This window comes from Bufo gargarizans, chromosome 3, assembly GCF_014858855.1.
Source record: "Bufo gargarizans isolate SCDJY-AF-19 chromosome 3, ASM1485885v1, whole genome shotgun sequence".
NCBI classification, from domain to species: Eukaryota; Metazoa; Chordata; class Amphibia; order Anura; family Bufonidae; genus Bufo; species Bufo gargarizans.
Window position 1 is genome coordinate 342326403 of NC_058082.1, and position 27508 is coordinate 342353910.

The following is a 27508-nucleotide window of genomic DNA, read 5'->3' on the forward strand; positions in this document are numbered from 1 at the left end:
TTGTAGGGGGGGGAATGATGGTAAAGTAGAAAAGTAAGATATCTGTTTGTCAAACTCTGCAGAGACGAGGTGGCTGAGAGAAATCATCATGGCGGTCTGGTATGAATGGAGACATTGAGGAAAGAGAACATCTACATCAAAGGAGACGTCACTGGATGTAAGAGGTATGTAGTTCTCTATTAGCTTGTAGATGTATGCAATGTTTTCCTAATATTTCTAACAGTGGGACTGGAGGGAAGGGGTTAGGGCGAGAATCTGGCACTGGGGAGAGGTGGGCGCCGTTTCCCTGCATAGTTACTATTTGTAACTCTTTACTAAGCTGCTATTTGTACTGTTTATACTTTATCTGGGCACAGTATAACACTCTATGTGCACTCTCTGCAACATTTATCTGGGAACTGAACTCTCCGAAAAGTTTAGACGGCGTTTGTCTCTTCAAAATAGCATAGCTGGTAAAGGATGATTTGTGCCGCTAGGCAATACGTACATTACAAATGTGATAACTATTGGTGGAATATTACTGGAGTATAAAAATATATCTGTGATTTTAGGCAGGGTGAAATCCCGCACAGATCGTTTTGCCAAGGAAAAAAATTTAAGGTATTTTCGTCTTGTTTTTGCTCTTCGGCTCGTTGTGTATTTCATTCCCAAAGAAATTGGTCACAAATGAACGAGACGCATTTGTAAAAATGATGAGGAAAGTCTCCCATCTGCCGTGATGTGTGTTTGCTGTATGTCTGAGTGATGGCATTGTATCCTGACGGCTCCCGGAGAAGATAGCCAGGCGGAGAAAACGTATCCAACTGATGGAGACAATAACAGCAGGAAAAGAAAATCTATTATATGGTGAGTGGCAGCCTGGGCACATTTCACTACTCGCTATAGTGTTTTTCCCCTCTTGTCTTGGCCTCCGGTTCTACAAATACATGTTTTCTCCTGTCACAAGCCTGGCTGCTGACAGGCGTCCCATTTGGGGCAGTGCCCACTGAAGCATAATGACAGTATGGCAGTCTGTCATTGGATGTACAAGTAAACACACACAGAAACTACCTAAAACACCAGCCGCAGCAGATAATCCATTTTACGTGTCGCAACAGCGAAAGGAATACATTAGCGACATCGGGCTGGGAGGTTTGGCGCTGTGCCTGATTATCTATAAAAATTGTCTCCTGTCCCCTTACCTGGATAGGAATAATATCTTTCCCAATTTTCTTCGGTTTTGCTAGGAGGAGGGTAAAACAAAAGGAATTGCTTAAAGGGGTTGTCCCATGAAAAAAACGGTTCCTGGATCTGAATACTTGTGTAATGTAATTAAAAATTTAGTATAGCCAGTGAGGTATTCAATCAAATGTATCCATATAGCGCCACCTGCTGTTTGCCCTTTTTCTAATTTCTCTGTCCTGCTCACTGAGATGGCAGCACAGGCTCAGTTTCATCCTTCAGCTGCCACCAACTGCAGCAGAAAGGACACGTCCCCTGAGAAAGTGCATGCCCCCTGAGCTGTCAGCTTGAAGTAAACACAGCAATTGGAGCAATGAATGGGGAGATCTCTAGATCCATGTGAGGCACAGGGCTGGTTATAAGCTTTTTAGAAAGCGACTTCCATGCACTATATGATATTGGATTGTTATTTTTTACATTAATCGTGGGATAACCCTTAAAGAAAAGTATTTTTTGAAATTTTTCTTTTGCATATATCATACCATCTGTGGAGCATAATGGCAAAAGGGCGGATTGGCCATAGACCCTACAGGAAAATTTCCAGGGTCGGCCAATGCCCAAGTGGACAATCAAGCTCTCCTGAGGGCCGCAGGCCAGGTACATAATGATCTGATGCTTAAAGGCCACAGGTGCCCTCCTGAGCTCAGCTGTATTACCATCCTCAAGATGGTGATACAGTTGAATACTGTTGTGAGGGTGGCATTATTTTGTGCTGTCCTGTGGTATTTAGTTCTGCTGGGGCGGTATTCTGCGCTGTACTCCAGTATTGCTGGCCCCGCCTACTTTGGTTGTCCCAGCCTACTTGTTTTGGCCCGTCTTCTGTGAGTTTGAACCCACCTACAACATGGAGCCACTTTTTTAGTTTTTTTTTTTCCAGGGCCACTTTAAGTTCCCAATCTGATTTCCACTTCAGTGGAAGCAGTGCTGTGGTAACCAGCTCTGTCCACCCCACAAGTGTAGTTCCAGTCCTAGAGCTACTGCAGATCATATAGTTATGGACTGTCCTGAGGATAGGGCATCATCACTTGGTAAGGTTGGACAACACCTTTAAAGGGTCATTAAACTTTCAACAAACTTTGCATAAATCAATGCGGACAATAATAGGACAAGTTCTATTTTTTTGCGGGACGTAGTCGGAAACAGAATGCCCACGGAGTAACTTCAGTTTTTTTTGCGGACCCATTAAAATTAATGGTTCTGCATACAGTCCGCAAAAAAAACTGGAATGGACACGGTTAGAAAATAAGTTTGTGTGTGTGAGCCCTAAAGCCAAGAAGAACCATTTCTCGGGATCAAAGTACCATATTTTTCGCAAGAAAGGTGCGGTTATGTTTCTGGGCACCTATCCTACATGGCTGTATGCTTTATATGAAACAGATTTTGTAGGTGACTCCCTTTAAAAGTGTTATGATGTGCAACATTCAACCCACCTGTGTGTAACTGTGAAAACCAAAAAATGAACCAACGTCCTTTTGCTTCATAACTAAAAATTGAGTTTATTAAAGCAATCATGTTCAAATATTTTTGTATCAAATATTACAGTTTAAAGAATGATATTCAGAAAGCCAAAAGTATCGCCTCTTCAGTGTGCAGTATACAATCAACATAAACTGGAGAGAAGCACCGCTGCAGCATACAGTATGCAGTGGATGCAAAACAACATTGTACAGTTTTTTATTTTTTTTTATGTGGTAATTATACAATAGAAAACTTTTCTAGCTTTACACAGAAAAAGAAGAGTGAAAACTCTGGCGTTAGAAAACTAGGAAATTTACGTTCGCTCCTACACCACGTCGATGATATTTGCACACATTCTACCGTTTATTATACCCTCACAAGTATCTAGAATTTGTATGTCGCCCCTTTTTTTAAAATGTAAACCTCACTGATGTTAATCTTAGTCTTTTTACCCCCCACCGCACCCAATAACATCGATCCTTCCTCTTTAGGAAGCACTGGCAGTGTACAAGGTTTTGTCTTTGGAATGTATCATAGAGGACTGTAATGAGCTGGTCACATATATAGGAAGGAGCACCCCAAAAACACAGGGCGTCATATTTCATTGGTCTAGTTCATACAAGTCATTTATTTTATTTTATAGAGGTATTTTAAAACTTTTGAATGACAGATATTTTGGAATTAAAGGACGTTCTGTGTGACTGGTCTAGCTGTCTGAGAAGACATACCCATATGAAGGCCATATTGCCTTTACAGATGGCTCAGGTTACCGCAATTGTGTGGGATGTAGAGTGCTATAATTGTGGGCTAAAGCTGAGTTGAACATTTTTTGATTGGAATTTAACCCGAAAGGGGTTATCAGAAATTGGGGAAAAAAACACCCCTCTTGTCCATGAACGATTTCTGGCTGGTACTCCCCTCCATTCACTTGAATGTGGATGAGCTGCAATACCAGACACAGATTGGACTGTTTCTGGAAAAACTACAACTGTTGATCATAATATTACTTCATACAATGTTGGACCCAGGTCTCTAGTTCATACCCACCTGATGAACATACCGGTAAATGCGGCAACGTTAAAGAGGTTTTCACAGATTTTCATACTAATGACCTACAGTATCCTCAAGATAGGTCTTCAATATGAGATTGGCTAAGGTCTGACTCCCGGCACCCCCCTCATGATCAGCTGTGAGAGGGGAAGCTGCTAGGCTCACCAGAGGTCTGGTGAGCACCACCGCCTCCTCACAGCTTACTGAGCACAGTGCCGTACATTGGATAGCGTCTGTGCTTGGTATTGCAGCTCAGATCCATTCATTTGAAGGCCACTGAGCTGTGCTTAGGCCAGTGATGGCTAACCTTGGCACTCCAGCTGTGGTGAAACTACGACTCCCAGCATGCTCCATTTATTTCTATAGAGTTCTGAGAACAACCAAGCAAGGGGGGCATCTTGAGAGTTGTAGTTTTACCATAGCTGGAGTGCCAAGGTTAGCCATCACTGGCTTAGGCCATGTGATTGATGAAGGTGATGTCACAGGCCTAGGAAGAAGCTTAAGAGGTCATGTATCGCTACGGGCTCTTCATACAGCTGTTCGGTGGTGGTGCCAAGAGTCTGACCCAGGAGTCTGACCCCAATCTGGTATTGATCAACTATCCTGAGGATAGGGCCTCAATATCGAAATCCCCCATTTTTAATCTTATCCCTTAAAAAAAAAATGATGTTTCATTTTTTTTTTTAAAGCCTTTCAAGCTTGAACTTGTGAGAAGATCATTATATATCATAGAACTTTTCCACACAACACACAAAGACTGAAAAACATTAGTAAACTAGAAGTTAGAGACAGCCAAACTTCATCATACTTTTATATTACCTAAAAGCTACGAGTTCCCCTATGGATGGGATGTATAAAATCAGAAATACATAGATGAAAAACATGGACTCACAGAAGTATCCACTGTAACAAGGAACTGTTATACAGCCATGTGCAAAGGGGCTTGTTCATAGTGCTCTTTTTAAACATAGGGGGTCAATTTTAACATTAACTAAAATCTAGCAATATTTTCTAGACCAGGTATCATATTTCACTACTTATTTTAGTTGTCAGGGGTTTCCAAAATATTTGTTCTGTGGCAGTGGTAGATGATCGCCACAAGTCCCCTGATAGATTGGATGTTTGTGTAGGTAGTACATGTTTGTGGTTAGAAGTAATAGACTGACACATGCATCTTTTTTTTTAAAGATTTTTTTTCCCAGTGGCTACATCACAGAGCAACAGTTTTGGTTGCTATGTGGGTGGTTCAGCCTGAATTTGACATATTTCCACCACTGAAAGTTGTTTGGATGATGTTGTTCAAAGCGTCTGCCGGAGTTTAAAAGATTCAATTCTTCAAGTCTAACTCAAGGGACACTTGAAACCTAAAAATCCAGTAGTGACTGCAGTTCATCCTAAAGTAACACTTACAATGGTCAGGTCTTCTGAGATATGAGAAGTTGCTTGGTGGGTGTTTTGAGAAATGAAGAGTTGTTTGGGGTCACCTTGTAAGGTATGAAGAGCTGCTTGGAAAGACCTTCTCAAATGATAAGGTTTTTTTAGTAAGACCTTCTGACATATGAGCAGTTTTTAGGTAGTGTCTCATCAGATATGACGTGTTCTTTGTTGACAACTTATCAGATATGAAAGTTGCTTGGGGAGACCTCACATAATAAGGGTTGTTTAGTGAGACTTTCTGAGATATGAACAGTTTTTAGGTAGTGCTTCATCAGATATGAAGCCTTTTTGGCGACACCCTCTGAGATACTTACAGTTCTTTGTTGAGAACTTCTCAGATATGAAGAGTTGCTTGGGGAAATCTTATATATCAGGAGTTGTTTGGTGGTTTCTTCTCACATATGAAGGAGTTGTTTGGTGAGACCTATTGACATAGGAAGTGTTGCTTGGTAAGCTGTTTGGTGGGGTCTTCAGAGATATGAAAAGTTAGCTTAGCTTAATTTGCCTGTGACATGGAGACAACAGTGTGGTCACCCATTAATTTAAACCAAACAGTGGTTCTGTCAAGGCAAAAAGTTTGGAAGTTTTTGTTAGTCAAGGTCAGTAAATTGCCACTGGTCGCAATCTTCCTTCAATGTCAGAAGCAGTCATTGAGACAGATAAAGCAGCCTTCAAACTGCAAGGAACCCATCAATCAGATGCTCATATCTCAGCTTCCTGGACCGGTATGTCTTATTTTAAAAAAAAAGTGGCATTGGGATAAATTGTAGCTATACCTATAACCTTTTTTGTTTTCATGGAGTTAGAGTTAATATTTATCACAAAAGAACATTTTCTGATGGTATCTGCTGATAGTCTGGTTTTGTATTTCCTTTTGCCACCACTATTTTGGCAAATACATATTTAACAACCCCATTGATTGTGATTCATATTTTGAGCACAAGTCATCTGGAAGTGAAGCTTAGCTATAGACATGCTGGTATATTGACTGGACATAAATCTCTGCAGCATGGAAAAGTAATCAGATGACTGGGGACAGGTTGGGTTTCTGCCATCACAAAAATCATGGTTTAGCGCTTTATCTTTAGTACTTCAGCGTATTCTGATTGTACGTTAGATGTATTAATACATGTATTAATATCGTCTCCCAGTCTCTTCATTGGTGCTGTGTGCAATAAATTAATTAACTGGGTGCTCGCCAAGCTGATGACTCTGCAGGTGTCTTAAACAATGCCAAGGGCAGACTTAGCATTGCCAACCAACACTTTTCAAGTTAGAAAATGGAAGAACATTTCAGAAATGATTTGCACTTAGCGAAACCCTGATGATTGTCCCACTTTTTCCAGCAGATTCTCACACGTCTGAGAAATAGCACTGGGACTTCATGAATATGTCCCTGCAGTGTCACAGTAGTGCCACCTTTGCTTGTGGTGTTCCTTTAGGAGTTAGGTAATTTTAGGCAACCTTTAGACTACCTCCGTGGCCATAGGCAGTATTTCAGTCCATTTGCAGACTGGCACTCCTGTGTTCAGTCAGCTGGCGGCTCATGTGGAGCTCTTATCTCTGATCTCCTGACCTCTTAAACACTCATTTAAGCCATATTCTTATCAGTTTGATAAGAGATTAACTATAAGGTGTGTTTATGAGGTCCAATGATAAGAAAGAAGGCTTCACATGAGCCGTTAGCTGACGGAACTCAGTAGAGACAGTGTGCAAATGGACTGATTTTTAACCGCATGTATCACAAAAACTGCAGATTTTTTTTAATAAGCACCAACAGAAAAAAAAAAATTTAGCCCAAAAAATACGGTAAAATACAATCATATAAAAATTGCCCCAAGGGGTCCGTAGCCATTAGGTAATGTTCTATGTTGATTACACTAGTGAAACTATGAGCTACACAACTACAGGAACATGACACGTTATATATGTAACTAGTCTACGCACCCTTTTACTTTTATACCTGTTATTATGCATCTTCCCATCTTATAACTTCCTACCATTTCTTAAGCACAGCTACAAACCGCCAGACAATCTAGTATTCCTTAAGTTTGTAAAAATTTTAAACATATGCTGTAAGACACTTATATCTTTTAACCCCATATATGCTGAGTTACTGCACCCAGTCCCTGAAAGTCAATGTCTTGCAGGTTGCCTCCACATCAGAGTCAATATTAGAGTATGTTCACATGTATCGGTTCTATTACATTTTCCTCGAGGGTCCAACTGCACCATATACTATATCTTCTTTTTTTTGGGGGGGGGGGGGGGGCTCGTTAAGAGGTCCATATAATAAACTACTACGTCATAGAGTTAGTAAAGCTATGTCTGTCTGGAGCCACCACTAGGGGGAGTTTACTGCATACAGCAGGGATATGAAACCTGCGGCCCTCCAGCTGTTGCAAAACTGCAACTTCCATCATGCCGAGCCAGCTTACATCTATCAGGGTATGCTGGAAGATGTAGTTTTGTAACAGCTGCAGGGCTAAAGGTTTGACATATGTGGTATACAGAGTTAAACAGAGTCCATTGAGTTCCAAGGGTTTGATGGGCCTGTGACCCTTATTATCATGGTGCCCAGACAATGCTGGGTGTTTTAACTGCTTGTCCAGCCTTTAAAGGAGTTGGACCATTTTAGACATTGATGGCATATCTCTAGGACATTGCTGGGAATTACCCAGTGAAGATGAATACCTTCAATATGTTTCTTTATTAATTCCTATGAGAACCTTAATGTGAGTCTCACAGGCTTGGCGACAAATCACCGCTGAGGCGAGCCATTGGCTACAGCAGTCCAAATGACCTTGTCCCTCTGGAAGAGATTGGACGACTGCTAAAGGGAGCCAAGGAACTGAAAAAGAGCATCAGGGAGCAGGTGAGTATAGATGTTTTCAGATAGACCGCAGGCTTAAAAAGAAAACCTTTTAAGAAGAGTTGACACCCCCACCAATCTAAGGATATGCCATAGATTCTGAAGTCCCCTTTAAATTCATAATATATCCGTACAGAGCTCTAAATCCTCTGCTTACCTTCACTCAGCCAAAGGCTTAAGTTATAAAACTTGGACCTCCTGAATCCACCACTAGGAAGCTGGAAAGGTGGGGGTGAGTCCTATTTGGTTAGGCCCACGGCAGATGTACCTGCTGTACAACCCTGATGGTGACCCTGGGTATGATTTCATTTGATACCAAACTCCTCCACTGTCTAATTCACAGTAGTTTAGAAAGATCAGATACAGGGAGCAGTTTGCTAGGATCTTCAGATGACTGTCTTAGTTGACAAGTTTAAATTGTGGTCTATGGAGTCTATGGAGTGAGCCTCATATTGATATCTGGGGGAAGTCATTAGAAAAACATAAAATGGGGGCTGTTGTACCTGAATTTTTAGGCAAAACTAGGCTTTTTTTTTTTTAATGCAGTATGGTTGAATAAATCCAGGTATACATCTAATGTACCCGACAACTAAAGAACATGGTAGACCCCTAAGAGACAAAAATCTAACATATATCTGTATCACCTTTGTATACAATCCCCTTGTTTCTATTTTACTATTTTTACACTTTTTATCCTCATATATAAAACATTATTCTTTTACATATATCAAGAAATTGACAAAACCTTCCCAGACCTCCAACATACATTGGACATTCAGCTTAAAAAACAAATATAGTGTGTAAATGTTTTTGTCTGGGCATGGTACAAAATGACAATAAGACACAAAATATATGGGACCTATCACTGAGGCAACCATATTATGAGTAACTTGCGATGGGATACAAAATGTCCGCCTTTATAGAACGACTTAAAGTTCACCCCAAAAAACACCCTTAATCATTTACTTTTCAACAGTTTCATCAAACATACTGTCGACAATATCATCTTTACAGACAATATATAGTACACAGAGTCACAAACATGCAGGTGGTGCTGAATCCCAACTTTAAAGCCATCAGTGCTGGTGAATTTTTCTCAGATTTTTGATTATTGTTCTATGGCTCTCTGGAGAAAGTATCCATTTTGACTCATTTGTGTGATCTGAATGGTATAAATAGGGCATTTAAAGGGGTGAAATGTCTTTGGACCACCCAAAAGTCCAGATGACCTCTTGCTCAGAATCCTCCTCTGTTAAGTAGAACCAAGAGACACGTCCTGCACAGCTCTCAGAAATGAATACTCATTGTAAACCACCTTGTATGGATGGCCATGGATTTTTTTAATGACCATCAAGCCATGGTTATCTCCAGTAGAGCTCCTTCTGCTGAAAACAGTTCCCCAGGGGAGTACCCAGAAGACAGACCATCTACGAATAGTTTCTTGACCTGCCCAATATAGCAAGTTTTTCAATGTAAACAATCCCTTTAGAAACCCATTAGCTGCCTCAGTAATATCTTTTGAGTTCTTTTTTGTCTTTTCAATGAATCCCAGAAAATGGCTTCTAAATGCATATGTTTATGTCATTTGTGCTTTATACTTTTATAAAGGATTTCATATCTGATGAGAATACAGGCAAACTTAAAATTGTATTCTTCGACATAAAGACTCATTTCACTGTATTACTATGAATACTCCCTTAATCAACTGCTCCAGATGGCCCCAGTGCCAAGAAATTATTTGAGGCCTTACATAACTTCTTTAGGTCAAAAATATTTACTTATACAGATCAATTGAGGAGTCTAATCCAGTGTGAGCTCAACTCATCAACCGAGCCACTCAACAACCGATGTTGCTCTCTCAACATGGGCAGATATCTCGCCAACATCAACAGACAGTGGGAAATGTCTAGCTTATGCCATTGAATTTTTGAATAACTTGCAGTATGCTTTGACCCCAGCTACTGACTTTATGTTCTGTTCAACTTCTAGACTTTCTGAACAAGACAAATCATTGACCTAGTGGAGCCTAATTACCCTATCATTAACGACTGTCCCTAAACCATGGCCATCGTAGATGGAATTCAATTAACCCATTGGATGGCCATGAGCAATCTAACAGAAACTCAAAGGGAGAACTTGCAAACTTTACACAAAATTTGATCAGCTGCCCAAACCGGCTGGACAGCAAGAGTACATATGGCACCACCAGGGTTACCTACTACTAGACTATATTTCCTATGATACCACCTATAACCAACAAGACTCTGAGCACATGGGAAATATAGAATAATAATAGCTAGTGGGCTAGTTTTGATGAAAGAAATAAGACTGAAACAAGGGTCTTACCCTACTCTCCTTTACAATCAAGCCAATAATGACCAGTTCATTGGTGAGAACAATATACAAAACAGTTTAATCAAGACAAAATAAGAAAAGCACCTAAGAAGTGATTGGAATATAATCTAGAAATCCAGCCTGACGTTGCTCCTGTCCTGTGCCCTTCTCCGCTCAGATGCACAGGCATACACACTGTGGCACGAAACCTCATCTCTGGTGTGTACTGAGCTTTCCACGGCATGTCAAAGCCATTACCTGCAAGGAGCAATCTTATGCAGGTGGCTAAATTACATCCTGTCCTTTCAAAGAGCAGATGAGCTCTCTTGAGTCACGAGAGACCTAGCGATGGCAATTACGATTCCAGCAGCGTATGCCATCTACATACTTGCTGTCCTTTTGACTCTTTCATTTCAGTCCAATGATTAAGCTCTTCATCGCCCGAGCTGTTCAGACCTAAGGATATCCAGCCTATCATCTCCTTGCGCTTCATGCTGCGCTTGTTATACACGGACAATATGAGAGTCACATCAGACAGTTGAAAGAGAGCCACTTGGAAAATGAAGGTTTCCTTGTACAGGGGGTTCGGCTGACCTCGTCGGATGGACGTCTTACATTTTGACATTTCCTGACCCATGGAGTTCAGTAGAGTTAACTTTACATAGGTATCTACAAAAATGAATGAGATGGTTAAGAATCATCGTGGTCATGCTGCTAACAGGGAACATTATTGGTCAACGCATTAATGTAGTAGAAGGATATGGAGTATACCAGTCACCCGAATCAAATGCAATTTCTATTCAGCTCTAGAATATGATTTAAGAAAGAATGTCAATAGGATAATCCAAGTGTTAAATATTTAATGCCCCAAAAAAATCAAATATTAGTCTTGGCTCAGAATGATTCAGACTATTGCATTTGCATATATGGTATACCGCATAATCCTCTTGCATTCTTAATAGTTGCACTAAGCCAAATAATATAGCATTGCTAACACCTGAGCAAGCTTCGTCTAGCCACAACACTTGAAGCATACCACTGAGTTTTTTGGAGAATAAAAAGACATCGACAGAGGGAATGAGAACAATTGATGGAGGAAGGTGGGGGGGAGGTTAAGGAGCAGAAGTGCAATGGTGACATCAGAAGAGCTGAGAATGTGATGCCAAATATGGGAACTGACTAGGAACACTCTGCATGGATGCGGTTTAGCACCGCAGATCTGGGCATTAACCCCTCCGTAACAGGAGGAGTCTTCCACCTAGTACACTGCACTGCATTGCTGGCCCTTTTCGGTTCTGATTGAGTTAAGACCGTCAGATCGAGGAGCCAAGCATCACTTGAATGCATCCAGACTGCAATTTTGCTATATTTGTCTCCAATCTGAGTGTGGATAATGTACTAAAATTATTCGACAGACGGAGGGAAAATTTCAGCATAATAGTTTCATGTGCCGCATTTGAAAAATCCGGTCATTTTGGTGGCAAACAGCACAAAACCATTAACGAAAAGAAAAAAATATGAAAAATGACGGGCATTAACTCCATTGTGTTCTCTCTTCTTGAAAGCAGCATTATGCAAAATGCCACTACACAATACAGGCTTCAGGATTATTATTTGTAGACAGACATATGACGTATATTATGTGTTGGGAACATGATACAGAGTTAAAATGGGCACCGCATCCAAAAAGTTACTGGTTCTGGTTTATTTTCTGAATAGCCTGGACCAATATTCAAAATTACACTTATGAGCCCCAACATGGGCTTCACAGTATATCTACTAATGTAATTTCAATTGTATAAACCGCTTTCTAGGCAACAATAATATAGACTAGGGATCAGCAACTTTCAGCACTCCAGCTGATGTGAAACTACAACTCCCAGCATGCACACTTAAACGGTTGTTATTGTAACTTCCATAAAAGTGAAAGGAGGATTTTGGGAGTTGTAGTTTCAGAACAGCTAGAGTGCCGGAGGTTGCTTATCCCCGATATAGAGCAATATATTACAGACAGGTCAGCGCTGAAGGCTTCGACTGGTCATAGAATTGTGTTCTTTGTTGTCTTTGCATGCGTATAACTGGTCCAAGAAGAAAAAGTTGCAGCTTGTTGGCTGGCCCTTGTCTATTTACAATGCTGTGCAAAAAGGCAGGTGTGGAAAATGCTGCAAAGTAAAAAATGCTTTCAATAATAGAAGTGTTAACAGTTAAAATTTAAATCGAGCAGGACAACGACTCCAAACATACACCCAATGTCATTAAAAACTCTTCAGCATAAAGAAGAACAGGGAGTCCTGGAAGTGATAGTATGGCTCCCACAGAGCCCTGATCTCAACATCATCTAGTTTGTCTTACATGAAGAAACAGAAGGATTTGAGCAAGCCTATGGTAGATGCACAGAAGATCTGTGGTTAGTTCTCCAAGATGTTTGGAACAACCTCACTGCCAAGTTCCTTCAAAAACTGTGGGCATGTGTACCTAGAAGAACTGACGCTGTTTTGAAGGCAAAGGCTGGTCACACAAAATATTGAATGGATTTACATTTGTTTTTTGTTCATATACTTTGCATTTTGCTAATTGATAAAAAAAAAGCCATTAGCACTTCCATTTTTGCAGCATTTTCCCTACACTTAGCTAAAGCTTTTGCCCAGTGCTGTAGATTAGTCTAAGGTTGATCAAATGTGATCATTTCAACCAAACGATTGTGAACAATCATGGTCAAACGGCCTATGACAAACCATCAAAGTCTGGAAAGAAGTTGACTATGTTTACATTTTTCATACTGATTGTTCTGCCTTCACTCGGTGTCAATGAACATGTAGGAACAGCTTGGATGATTGTTACGGGCAATATGAACTTATGTATGTAGGTGTGTATGGCTGCACTGGTGAAACGATTGTTTACTAGATAATTGTCCATTCAACGGTTGTTCAACCATCAATCTACATCCGTTAGATGTCAACATTGTAATGTGTAGGGGGATCTTTAGTCAATAACTATTTTGAAGACAGCTGTAGACACGTACCAATGCTTTAGGTGGTCTTGCAAAAGGATTGCAAAATTAGTATTGTAGATCTGTTTCTAAAGGACCGTTCATGCAATTATTTTCTGACTACTGAGTAAGAGCAAGTATAATCAGATCCTACAAAAATTCTTTTGAGGAACTTGCTGGCCAGATCTTATAAGATCTGGCCATACAAGCAATGATCCATCATTAGGACCAGTGAATGGCTAGCATTACAATGCAGTGTTAAATTTTAGATTTGTTTGCTCTATGCATTTGCAAGTCATCATCCATCAGCAGAGATCAGTTCCATTTACAATCCCATCTTATGAACCACAGATAAGAGATACGAAACAAAACAATATGGTGGACAGCTTTACTGCAAGTTCTCCTCTGCATGAGAAAGACAACATCCAAGCTAGCTCCTACGGAACTCACCTCGAATTATATAAACCTGTCCACCTATCAAGTGTTTTAGACAACAGAACAGTCCATCTGACAACAGAGGGTGGAGAGCAGAAAAAGAAATAATGACAATAGTTGGGTGAGAGAGGGTTAAAGGTTAAAGAGCAACCATTTCAGTACCAGAAGTCATGCATTTCCCTGACATGACTCCCATGGTGTTGAAAGAGTATACAGGAACACATTTTTGTAACTTGAAGTGGAACAAAACAGAAGTAGAAGGATGTTTTAGGGAAATAATCAAAGAGAGTGAATCAGCACCAGCAATGGAACTCCAGCTGTGGTGAAACTATGACTCCCAGCATGCTCCATTTATTTCTACAGAGTTCTGAGAGCAGCCAAGCAAGGGGGGCATCTTGGGAGTTGTAGTTTTACCACAGCTGGAGTGCCAAGGTTAGCCATCACTGTTCTATAACATACATAAGGTGTTAAACATTATCCTGACTGGATCAGTTTGGGTGTAGACAAACAAAAACAGGGGTCCATAGACATTACATGAGAGGTGGTGGTGCCAGAGAAGAAACATTGGTAGGAGAACACATGAAAGATGGCTACCACCTATAGCACTCTACTGATATTACTGACTCAGTGAAAGTGGGCATTCAGATCTCATCAAAGGTTGTTCATCATTGGGTGACATAACCATGAACATAGAACAGCTTCTGATGAACGTGTCAAAAAGAAATATACTAACTGTATGACCTTGACTTTGTTAGAAGACCATCAGCCATTGGGAATGAATAATTGTGGAGCGAAAAGTCTTCAGAAATTAGGCACTTTGGCCAACTTTTATCTAATGTCAACAAAGAGCTATAACATTGAGTATCCACACCTATATATTTACAGAGCTACTTCTGATGCCACAGTAAAATGTGTATACGTATGTATGGGGATCACTAGGGTGATAAACAAAGGATTCCAGAATCTCTGGAGCTTAGTTTTAGGGGGTTTTGCAAATGTAAAGGGAATCTGTCAGCTCCAAACCACTCCCAAACTAGAGCAAGTGGTGTATAAAGTCAATGACACAGTCAATTATGTAATTTTTATCTTTAAACTCACTTACATTCCAACTCTGTGCTCCCACAAACCAGCAGTAAAATGTATTGAGAGGACTCCTGGGCTCATGTACATTATGGGGAGGACTCAAAGAGGAGTCCTCTCAATGCATTTCCCTGCTGGTTTGTTGGAGCACAGCATCTGAATGCATATGAGTAGGAAGATAAAAAGGACATAGCTGGACTCAGCACCATTTACACTATTCAATATTTACTCTAGTTTGGGGGTGTTTTAGAGATGACAGATTCCTCTTAAGTTTCAGATTTTTTAGTGGGGGTGGGGGGTGGAACAAGACCAAATGGGCCTCGGATAGGTAAGTATAACTTTTTTGATATTATGCTGACAGCTACTCTTTGTTAAAGGGGTTCTCCAGGCTTTTAATATTGATGACATCAATATCAGATCGGCGGGGCTACAACACTCGGCACCCCCAACGATCAGCTGGCGTGTGCACGTGCCGTCTCCCATCTCTCTTCTTGCTCGCTGCTGCTTTCCCATAGACATAGCAGAAGCAAGCAGGAAGAGAGACAGGAGAGGGCACGTGCACACTGTGCACGCCTTATCTTCATACAGCTGATCAGCGGGGGTGTCGGACTCATGGCAATCTGATATTGATGACCTATCCTGAGGATAGTAAAATAAGTAGAAAAAGGATGGAGACAACACGTCCTGTTGGAAATTTATTCCAGATGCAACGTTTCGGCTATAGAGCCTTTATCAAGCATAAATGCTTGATAAAGACTCTATAGCCGAAACGTTGCACCTGGAATAAATTTCCAACAGGACGTGTTGTCTCCATCCTTTTTTTTTCTACTCATATGCGGATCATCTGATCAACCTGGGGAAGCTTACCACTCCCCCTGGAGACGCGCACCCATCGTTGCACAAACTAGGTGTGCTGTCCTTCTTTTTTCTATCTTTCTTGAGGATAGGTCATCAATATTAAAAGCCCTAAGAACTCCTTTAAGAAAAATAGGTAATTCAATATGGCAACCCTCTAGGGTACTTTGATGCAATATGAGAAACATGCTGCATGTTGGGAAAATCCTAATTTATAAATTACATCAAAATATACCCAACACTATGATCATACACTGTGCTGCACACCATGGGCTGCACGGACAACAGGTCAAGAAGATTTAGCCGTGCTAATGTTGGCTAATGTGAACCACTGAGATGTAACATCATTTTGCATGCCAACTTTAAGGTAATCTTTATGGATTTAAACATAAATTTTTTATTTTATTTACGGGAGCTTCAACTTTTTTGTGGTTTTGGCCTTTTTGCAGTGCTATTTCAAAAACTGCAGCAAAACGACGCAACAAAACCATGCTGAACTGGCATGTTTACTGATACCCTAATGTGGACAGGCACCTATCTGGGTGAACCTAACAGGCTTGGCTCTATAACATGCTGAAGCTTGGCAACTGTGACCACCATTCCCAGGGTCCTGAATAACTAATCTGCCTAAATTTCTGTATTGCTACATAATTAAACAAGTTTGCAAACTAGCTTTCTCGAAAAAAAGAAAAAAAAAACAAAACGGGCAAATAGATTTTTTTATAATTTCATAAAAAGCACTGATTTTCACAAATTTTTATATAAAAAAAATGGATCACAGATGCAATGCTCACATATTTATATGATAAAAAGCAGTGCGAGATCAAAGATACTGCACAGTTTACAGGGGAAAAATGGTACCCTAAGGCCCCTTTCACACGGGCGAGTATTCCGCACGGATGCGATGCGTGAGTTGAACGCATTGCACCCGCACTGAATACCGACCCATTCATTTCTATGGCGCTGTTCACATGAGCGGTGATTTTCACGCATCATTTGTGCGTTGCATGAAAATCGCAGCATGCTCATCTTTGTGCGTTTTTCACGCAACGCATGCCCCATAGAAGTGAATGCGGTTGTGTGAAAATCGCAAGCATCCGCAAGCAAGTGCGGATGCGGTGCGATTTTCACGCACGGTTGCTAGGAGACGATCGGGATGGAGACCCGATCATTATTATTTTCCCTTATAACATGGTTATAAGGGAAAATAATAGCATTCTGAATACAGAATGCATAGTAAAATAGCACTGGAGGGGTTGAAAAAAAAATAAAAATTTAACTCACCTTAGTCCACTTGATCGCGTAGCCCGACATCTCTTCTGTCTCCTTTGCTGAACAGGACCTGTGGTAAGCATTCATTGCAGGAACAGGACCTGTGGTGAGCATTCATTGCAGGAACAGGACCTGTGGTGACGTCACTATGGTCATCACATGATCCATCACATGATCAATCACCATGGTAAAAGATCATGTGATGGAACATGTGATGACCGGAGTAACGTCACCACAGGTCCTGTTCAGCAAAGGAGACAGACGAGATGCCGGGCAGCGCGATCAAGTGGACTAAGGTGAGTTAAATTTTTTTTATTTTTTTTAACCCCTCCAGCGCTATTGTTCTATGCATTCTATATTCAGAATGCTATTATTTTCCCTTATAACCATGTTATAAGGGAAAATAATACAATCTACAGAACACCGATCCCAGACCCGAACTCGCTTGGAAAAATCGCGGGTGTTCCCGCAACGCACCCGCACATTTTCCCGCAACGCCCGTCTGAAAGAGGCCTAAAGGGAAAGTGTCACATATAATTTTTTCTGCCTGTTAAAACTAGATAGTAACATATATCCCTATTTTCAATTTTTTTTATTTTTTTTATTATTGTAGATTTTTTTTATTCTATTTCCTGAACTTGATTATGGGTGCGGCCATCTTGTCTGAGCTGTTGTTAACAGCATTCTGAGATATGCTTTACAGCAGCCACCATAGGACATAGACACCATGGACAGAAGGGGACCTCACTGTCTTCTATGGGAAAGTTTTCTAGTCATGTTCTGTGATCTGTGCAGAGGTCAGGAGGGAGCAGATAAGCTGTGATATCACCTATTTTGAATGGTGCATTTTGTGTTACCTACATATAGGTGATATCTAGCATTGCAATCCTGCCTGTGATGAAAATGAGATGACTGCTGCAAAGTGATTTGTATAAACTGAGAAGTTGTAGGCTTCGCGGTCTGTATGAAAACTGTAGGTTGTTAGGATTTTTAAAACATATCATGACATGGGAAATTAAAAATAATAAAATTCTATAAAAATCTATTAAATAATTAGTTAAAAATAATAATTTCATTAATAAAATAATTTTATGAATGTAAAAATACATGCAACATAAAAATTTGATTTAAACAATCATTTTCTGATGATGCATTCCCTTTAAAGAAATTACAACATGGGTTTAATAGGATTGTGTCAAAGAAGACAAAAGTGGAATAGGACCGAGAATAAGATATTTTATATATATATTTATCATGAAAAAAATTATATATTTACCAGTATATATCTATATTTAAAAGAAAGCACATAAAGATTCTATGCACTTAAATTACTTAATTATTTCTAAAGAGGAACCTGAGATTTTATTTGATGACGATATGGCGTGCATCCTGGTCCTTTAGCGGTAATCACGGTGGCTGAACATGATCCCCACAGCCGTAAAACTCATTAGGAAGGAGAAAACAGAGAGGCATTTCACTCACTGGGAGGTCTGCTGGCTGACAGGTTTTTGAAGTGGCTGCCTTTTATCACTTCTGCCGAGAGTCTGCCAGTCGTGGCATTATAAAGGAGGCCGATGAGGATTTCAGGAGCTGCTCCGTGGACCAGTGATTGACAGGAGGACGTGCTCTCTGTGCATGACACTTCTGACATACTCATTTGGGAATCACAGCCCTGGAATTACAAATAAAATCATATTGCGGCTTCTTGTACAGAACAAACATAATGCAATGTGAGGGATTGAGAAGGGAAATAACAGTGTGTATTCTGCACCAGGACAACAGAGGGTTATCAAAGAATACCAATATCCAAGACGTTGGGGGTAGGATATTAATACAAGCATACCATATGAACACTTGTTTCCTTATATCCCCAGAGTAGCCAATACCTGCCTTTTGGAAGCCACGTTAATAGCAAGCTTCCATCCAGGAGCCTCAATAGTGGAAGAACAGAAACACGTTATGCAGCAGCAAATGTTCATATAGGAACCCCACCATAATACCCAGACAATTTAAGTTCTCACCCTAAAGCTACTGATGTGGACAATGTTCCTTACTGTTCCATACAGTAGTGCCCACAACAGACTATTCCCACCCTACGGTCACATAAGACCCACCAACACACCAACCTTGGTTCAGAGTGCTAAAAAAATAAAATTTAGAAGAACCAATACTTCCTGAACTTCCCTCCATTTCCATTACTTTAAGACATGATCCTTCTTGTAGAAATACCCCTTTAAAGGGGTTGGGCTTTATTGACCCTGTGGTCTTTAGACCCTGCGGAGGAAATATAGTTTCCTCTGTACCCCTCCATTGTGCTCCCAATACCGTAGTCTCTGCTGTGCTTGAACTGGCTCTTACATTTAGGTTTGAAGCGGATATGTTCCGAGTATTCCTGTTTAACTTCATAATGTGTAAGTGGAAAAGTCTGCAGCCAGTCCAAGAACAGTGGAGAAGGTGGCATCAGGGGCGTGATGGAGGGGTAAAGTACAGAGGAAACAGTCTTTCCTACACATGGTCTGAAGATTCTGGGATTTTTAGAAAAGCCCAGAGAACTTCTTTAAGTGACTATCATAGAGGTCCTCTATGATGACCCACTAGATAATCTCTCCACTATACAGCATTTAGTCATTGTGACCCACGAGGAGCACTGTGTTTTACATCTGATCTGGAAGACTGTGGAAGAAACGTCATTTCTTGGTGGTGACGCCGGGTCTCTTCAATATTAGGGCTCCTGTACAGTTACACTTACGTCTGCCCCTGCTACTTCATGCCATTTCTTGCAGTCCCAGATCAGTACCAGAGACCATGGGTGGTCAGAAATAAACAAGTATGTGTTACAAACCAGGAATCCAAATTTACAAATGGTCTAAAGAATGAGGTTCTTTTAAATCTGCCTACAATCATTATGTATTTCGCTGAAATATAATAGTCCTTCAATTGCTAGAACAAAGCCTATAAAGTTACGTCATAGATAACTTTTACAGTAGCTGTGTCCTCCTGTGCCAGTCTTTACAGCCTGAGATCACCACTGGAGAAGTTAGGTACTCCACAAAAGGTCTCACATAGGTTGTGTACCAGGACAGTGCCCGGAATTTACAAATGGTGTAACAAACAAGGTTCCTTTAAATCATTATATATTTTGGCAAACCTTAAGCCTTCACTTTTTGGAACACAGCCTATAACAATACAGCAGGGATAATGTTTACTCATGAGTCACAAAATAGGAGTTCCAAACAACCAACGCTTGTCTATCACCTGCCATATTGCTAGACAGGTAGAACAGAGGATGTCTCAGTCGGAGCCTGTGCTAGAGGGACTCCATGCACATGATAACCCTGGACAGCTGAGATCACAATTCCTGCAGTTGGGTTTCTCGGAAACAAACAATCATTAGCACAGGAGCTGGTTATTTTCTTACTGACTTACTTGTCAACTTTTCCCATCCTGCAGAAAAACTTTAGATAATGCTCAAGGTTCATACTGGGTAATTATTAATATCTTCCAGGGTATGGAGTGAGGAACGTACATGTAGTCTTGGGGCTTTGCTAATTACCACTTACTGTACCTATGTAGCTCCATGACTTGATCATTTTGTGTCTTATTACTCATATCTGGTTGGTGTTTCTTAGCTGTGAAACAAAGCAATATATTGTAAGCTCGGTGACATGCAGAGCTTACAAGAAAAACCTGTCCACAGGGGGCTTGGCTTATCTGCCTTAACATTTTTCATAAATTATTCAGAGCATGGCTTTGATTTGATGTGGCTACTAAAATCCGACTGCCTACACACTCAGATTAGAGAGCTGCTTGACTGTCACAACCCCTTACCTTGGAATATACGGTATAGCTTGTTGTTTTGCATAATGGCAGCGAAATACAGGAAGAGATTAGATTGAAGATTTGTTGACGATTACTGTTTTATATGGAATATAAATCCTGTTTACAGTCACTATAATATGTACAATTTAAAGAGTATATAAAACCTATGGGCACCTTTGACAAGAAAAAAAAAATTAGTGGTCAAGAAAAAAAAGGTGCACTAAACTTCAGTCTGCAATTTCCATTCACTCCTTCATTTTCAAGCCCCTAAGATTCCCCACAACACTCTTACTTTCAGACTTTCCTCACGTAGACGTGTCCCTCACTGCACTATGTACTTGATCTGTGTGTCCAGGATGCTGCTCCCTTCCCCATGAAATCTGTCTTCTATGTGATTTCCTCCCTATCTAAAGCCTGTGTGAGCTGCCCTTCAAGACTCTTCTCTCCCCTCTCCATACACATCCACCATGTACTACCTCTTCCCTTGCTGTTATCTATAACACTGAGATAAGGGAGGGGGATAGCAAAGAGAGGCATCGACAAAAGATGCACCGCTCTGATGGCTTTATGTCAGATTCACCAGCACCAGCAGCTAGGTGAAGGACTTGCACACACTCAGAAGCAAAATAGTAGGACATTTTTCATGAAGTCTATTTAGAAAGTTGCTTAATTATGCATAAAGAATCAAATTAGTGCAATGGTCTCCATAACCTTTAAAGGAACCCTTCAAATAACTTATATTTATCGCATATTAACAGAGGACGGAAGGGGGGATGGTTTTCTGGACATAATTTTTTAAGTCATTCCATGTATTCTACTGCTTGTCTTTGCTCTTTAACTTAAGGCTCATTTAGATGAGTAGATAATCATTTAGGCGACTGATGACAAATGTGACCTACCGACACAATAAGAATTTACATGCATGGAGTATCCTGTACAAATTGTTCATATTTGATTGTGTACTCTCTTAAATGATGATTGTTGACTGTGTTCAGGTCTAATCATCGTGCCCATGGGCGAAAGCTCACACGATGGACATTTACATTACCACAATTCATCAACAGCAAACGATAATTTACTTGTTCACATCAACAATTTCACAAGTGCTAAGCAAGCGTTGTTAGGAAAATGGTTTTTATCGACACAATTATCATCCCCCATAAATAGCTAGCGGTTGAATCGTGACAATAATTTACTAGTCTAAATGAGCCTTTAATCTGGCCATACACATTCTACTTTTGTCTAATGTGTGCGGGGAGCTTCTGATTCTCCCCTGACAGATGAGGGGAAACAAGGATAGGGTGAAATGAACTGCCTCCGGAACTGTCTCCAAGCAATCAATCTTGTTTAAAAGGGATATCCAACCCCTATAATGACCCCCCCCCCCAAATGCCTGTGCTCCTTGTATACATTATACTTACACACACCCTGGCACCCGTGTCGCAGGTGACACTAGGGAGGCTGGTCCCCGTCGCGGCCTGCTAGTGACCGCTCCCCCCATCGCTGGATGTTTTGATCCTTGCAATGGGGAGATGCAGCGCCAGCCATGCGGGGATCAGAAGCAACGCGTGTGGCAGGGTAAGTATAATCTACTGTATATTGGGGGGCATGTTTTACACTTTGTATAAACCCTTTAAAGGCGGGTTTACATGCTCAAAAGAGCAGCCAATTAACGGGAAGGAAGCATTCTTTACCCACAACTGGCTGCTCGTTCAGTGGGGGTGAAGCGCTGCATTTACATGCAGCAATCACCTCCACAGTATGACAATGAGTGAATTACTGTTTCAACCAGTGAACAAGCTTTTTGCTCGTTCATTGGGTGATCGGCTGCACCTTTAGACAGGAAGATTATTGGGAAAGAGTGTTCGTAAGAACGTTCATACCCTATAATCTGCCGGACAATCGCATCGTGTAAACCCACCATAACCTTCTCAGTCAGACCAATACTGTGATCAGGGAGAGCCATCTGTACTGACTCAGAGTATGCTACATTACAGTAATCAATGCAATGGTCTTCTGTGGTCATCTTTATCTAGGTCTATAAAGAGAACAATCGCAAATATGTTAGGAAAAACAAATCTACCAATATGCAATCTATTGCTCTTAGTATTAGCTACTTCAGGTTTGGGAGATGCAGTCTGTAGAGTTCTTGGACAGGTTATTGATAAGGTCCAAAAAAGTTATGTGATCATGATCACTGCTTGATCTCACATCCCCAGTTCAAAGAACCTCTAGGATCATTTATATGAATCTCTAGGATCAAATATGAATGACACGATGATAGCTTCTCTTGTACTGCAGCAGGAGCAGCACCTTCTTAAGATGCAGACTTTAGGTTTCGTGCAGTGTTGGTATCTCAAAAACTCATAAATTCACATTTCAGTTTGCTAAATATCTCACAAAAAGTCTGTCATCATAGGAATGTGGGTGATTGGTAGATTTCAAACACTAATATTATTTTCTTTTTCTTACAGACACAACTATATTTTGTATATTTAGGTCAACAACCTAAGCTTTTTCATGGCATTTCTCATGATTATGTCCCACTCTCTTGTTTTGGTTATCCTGGGCATAACTTTATTTTCCACTAATCCTGGTCTTTTCATAATAGGTCTATAAATACCATGTCCATTTTCCTTCATGCTTCACCTGGAATAGGATGACTACTCTACGCTTGTAAACCACCCTTCAGCACTTCATCTGGATCGATGCTCAACTCAGTTATCTGAGATTAAACACTTTGGCCCAGATTCAAGAAGCACTTGCGCGGGAACAAGTGTGATTTGCGCCGCGCAAGTACTGATTTGCTCCTATGCAAATTTGCGGCTGATTCTGTAAACCAGTTAAGCCTGAAAAGCGGCCATTTTCCCGCGCACGCAGCCTAGCTGTTCCTGCGCAATTTTCGTGCAATTTTGCACGGGGTGTAAGTTGCGCCTTCATGGAATTCCCTCAGCGAATATGCAAATTAGGTACTGCCGATGATTCAGAAACATGCGCGTGTGATGTGCATCTTGCGCTGGAAGCGTGCAAGCTTTTTTCCCTGGGCAAACTTGCTCCTGTTAAAAGCAGGGGCAAGTTAGCACAAGATGGCCAAATGTCATCCCAGGTACGCACTTCATTACCCAGGGCATTGATGTCCAGGGCAATGGCTTCATATATAGCCCTCCTTTGGGCAATGGTGGTGTTTGCCCGCTGGGCACCATATAGGACTTCCTTATGCTGCTGGAGTGCAGCAATCAGGATGTCCATCTCTGCAGCCACAAAGTTGGCCTTCCTTATTTTGGTCCCTTTGGGAGGTGCCATGTCTTGCAAAAGGGCTGAATTTCCTTGCTCAGGGGGGGGTAGGAAAAAGCAGGATGAAATTCAGCAAAGAACCTGCGCAAGTCTGCTCCTATTTATTTGCTCAGTGCAAGCAGCTGAGCAGGATTTGCCCTGAAATTATGCTAGCAAACCTCTGCTGAGCCGAAAATTCCTCATTTACATAGGGGCACACCCACTTTAACTTGCACGGCCTTGCGCCCTCAGCTTTGCCTTAAACAGGAGCAAATTAAATGAACAAACGATTCCTGAATCAGGTGGCAATTTGGCAAAATTGCTCCAGCGCAGAGAAATTCAGCTGAGCGGCTCAGGTGTAAGTAATGGGCAAATCTACCTGAATCTGGGCCTTTGACTGTAACCATTGTGACCACACCCTCCTAAGGGTATCTAGGTGGCCCCCTTGGCCTTCACCCTTTAGCACCTATGTAGGAATCTGGACTCCAACTGCAGGGGAACTACCAGGCTGCTGAGACAGGAATCATGGAATCATAGTTAGTGGACAAGTCAAGGTCAGAGCGGGCAAAATTATTTTAATGTGGCAAACAAATGGTCACAGCAGGCTTCACAGTTTCAGTACATTCAACAGGCAGAGGTCTGGGTGGGTAGGGGAAAGTTCCTTAAAGGGGTTGTGCACTGTTTGACGCTGCTGCAGCCAATCATTGGTCGCAGTAGTGACCTTCTCTTCATGATACACGGGGAACAGGTCACCACTGCAGCCAGCAATTGGCTGCAGCTTTGTCAAACACGAAGTTTAAATCCAGCCAAGCCTGTGGATCGAAGAAGCCAGGAGCCTGCGTCAGGAAGCAGGTGGATGCTTTTCTTTGCAGGTCTGCTCAAGAGGAGCAGTTTGCCAAAAAAAGGTGCAAAACTCAATTAAATTACACATACGATAGACAGCCGTTGGCAGGGGAAAGATTAGGTCATGCACTCACTTTTTAGGAGCCATGGAGCATGCGTAAACAAAAAATTGCAGGCAAGAAGAGGAGAGGTTAAAGGAGGCCTTCAGGGCAGAGTAAGAGGAACCTTGAGCAGTCTAGTGACCATGCCCGCCAGGAGAAGGGAAATACCGACAGGCACAGGCTGCCTACATGCCAGAGCTGAAGGAGGGATGGTTCGGAGGCCGTGCCTGCTGGGAGAGGGGACATGCCAACAGACACGGACTGCCAGCATTACAAGTACAATACCTCCTTCAACCACTCACATCAGTATGATGATGTTTCTGCTTCTGTTCCACCAAGGATACCCAAGTCTTACTCCATGCCCCAAACCTAAAGTATGAGAAAATGGAATCTTACAAGTTAAATTAGCAATTTGTAACTATCATTTTTATAAAGTGTTTGACATGATATAGTGACATGTCAAACATTCTGATTGCTGGGGGTCCAAGTGCTGAGAAGCCCACCGAATGCTTAAATGAAGAGACCATAGTGCTCAGCTGAGTGCTATGCCCCCATAGCTTTGATTGGCTTTGTTCAGCTGTCCTCACCAAGCATTCGGTCTAGGAATCCATCGAAAGTATGAACGTTTGGGTCCGTACAATAAGATAAAGCCTTAATCTGGTCAATAAGGAATCAATTCTTTACATTTTCACAGAATATGCTATAACATGGGGCATCATCACATTTTAAGACTGTTTTTGGCCCTTCAAGTTCCAGTGTCTACCATATTTTACATTATGCTATGTCCTTATGAAATAACAGGAGTTTATTTTTCACGAGAAACGCCCAGCTCTCGGAGGGCAGATATTATGCCACCGTTACAACCAATTCTGCAGTTGAACGCGACTGTTATGTGTTTCAGCTGCTTAAAATACAAATCAGATTTCTAAAGCTCGTGTTTTGTATGCGCCATAATCTGACACTGCATTATTCATACATAAATCAATTATAGAAAAAATGGATTCGAATGTAGGAAGGGGAGACAACAATGCGAAAAAATGTTCTGTGAATCCTGAATGCTCCAATACAACGCCAGCTATAATCAGATAAATAAAATATATAAGCATATAAACACTCGGTGGCAGGACCGGTGAAAGGTTCATACAAAATTCATAAGAGATGATGCGATGCATATGAGATAGAAGCAGGGTTAAGCACACTGGTGCAGATATATTAAGGTTTATTCGGTACTAGCATATTGCGCCTGCACCATTTTTAGCTTGCGCCAAATTTATGATTTGGATTGTTAAACGTGTCTAAATCTGTGATCGGTGATGTTGTTTTAGAAACTGGTGAAGGGAAGATCTGACACAACGTTCCTATTGAGCTTTATGTTACACCACTTTCTACACCATCTTGGAGCTACCATAGTTTATTTTTTTCAAAAGATGCACCAAAAACTAAGACTGCGACAAAAAATGGCTCAAAATAGACGCAGGCATAAATCTGGTGCAAAGCTTGCCTAAAAACACCTGACATCTAGCATGTCGTAAATGAAAAAGAATTGTGCCGCATACACTTCAGATGTTTGGTGCAGCAAGCGTGGGCCGCAAATTCTGGCGCAAATCAAGACACAATCCAGGTGCCGTGACATTGATCTACGATATTTGCCCTGTTGTAAAAGATTTCAGTACAGAATTCTGACTTAAAAAAAATCGCAAAATGGGGCTTTGTGAGTGATGTAAAAATGCGAAAAGCAGCAACATTTTTACACAAGTGACTTCAAAAGTCCCATTTTGCAATTTTCGAAGCCAGAATTCTGGAGTGAAGGCATGATAAATCAGGGTCTATATCTTTTACTGTACAATGGGGCACACAGATCAATGTCACTGCGCCTGGACTATGTCTTCATTTGCACCAGAATTTGTGGCCCTTGTTTGCTGCACCAAATATTTGAAGTGTAGTCACCACAATTCTTTTTCATTTACGACATGCTAGACATAAGGGGGTCATCTAACAAACTGGTGTAAAGTAGAACTGGCTTAGATGCCCATAGCAACCAATCAGATTCCACCTTTCATTTTTCAGAGCTTCTTTGGAAAATGAAAGGTGGAATCTGATTGGTTGCTATGGGCCAGTTCTATTTTAGACCAGTTTGATAAATGACCCAAAGGTGTTTTTAGGCAACTTTTGCACCAGATTTATGTCTAACAAGTAGGTATTTCCAAAGCAGAATATCTATACATAAATATAAGAAGATCATGTGAAATAGGCTTCATTTATAGTATGTTGTTCTCCCCTGTACTGCATCTTTTGTATGAAGGACACATTTATTGCCTATGATTGGAAAATGGTAAAAATAAAAGCAGATAATGGTACAAATAAAAAAGAAGCATTGCTCACCTCCACAGATACTGCTCCGGTACCTACTGCTCTCTACTTCCTGTCATGGCCCAAAACTCCAGGAAAGACAGGAAAGGCCTATTTAGC

At 41.1% G+C, this 27508-nt stretch overlaps 1 protein-coding gene across 1 annotated transcript in view; it reads right to left on the reverse strand.

The window, feature by feature from the left end:
* Positions 1–10727: 10727 nt before the first annotated feature.
* The window catches only part of SYT14 (synaptotagmin 14), a 78407-nt gene continuing 61626 nt past the window's right edge, over positions 10728–27508 (reverse strand). The window contains exons 5-6 of the mRNA XM_044285654.1: positions 18486–18675; positions 10728–11041 (exon numbers count right to left, since the gene is read on the reverse strand). Of these exons, the coding sequence (XP_044141589.1) occupies positions 10728–11041; positions 18486–18675 (504 nt within the window). The remainder of the gene's footprint in view (positions 11042–18485; positions 18676–27508) is intronic.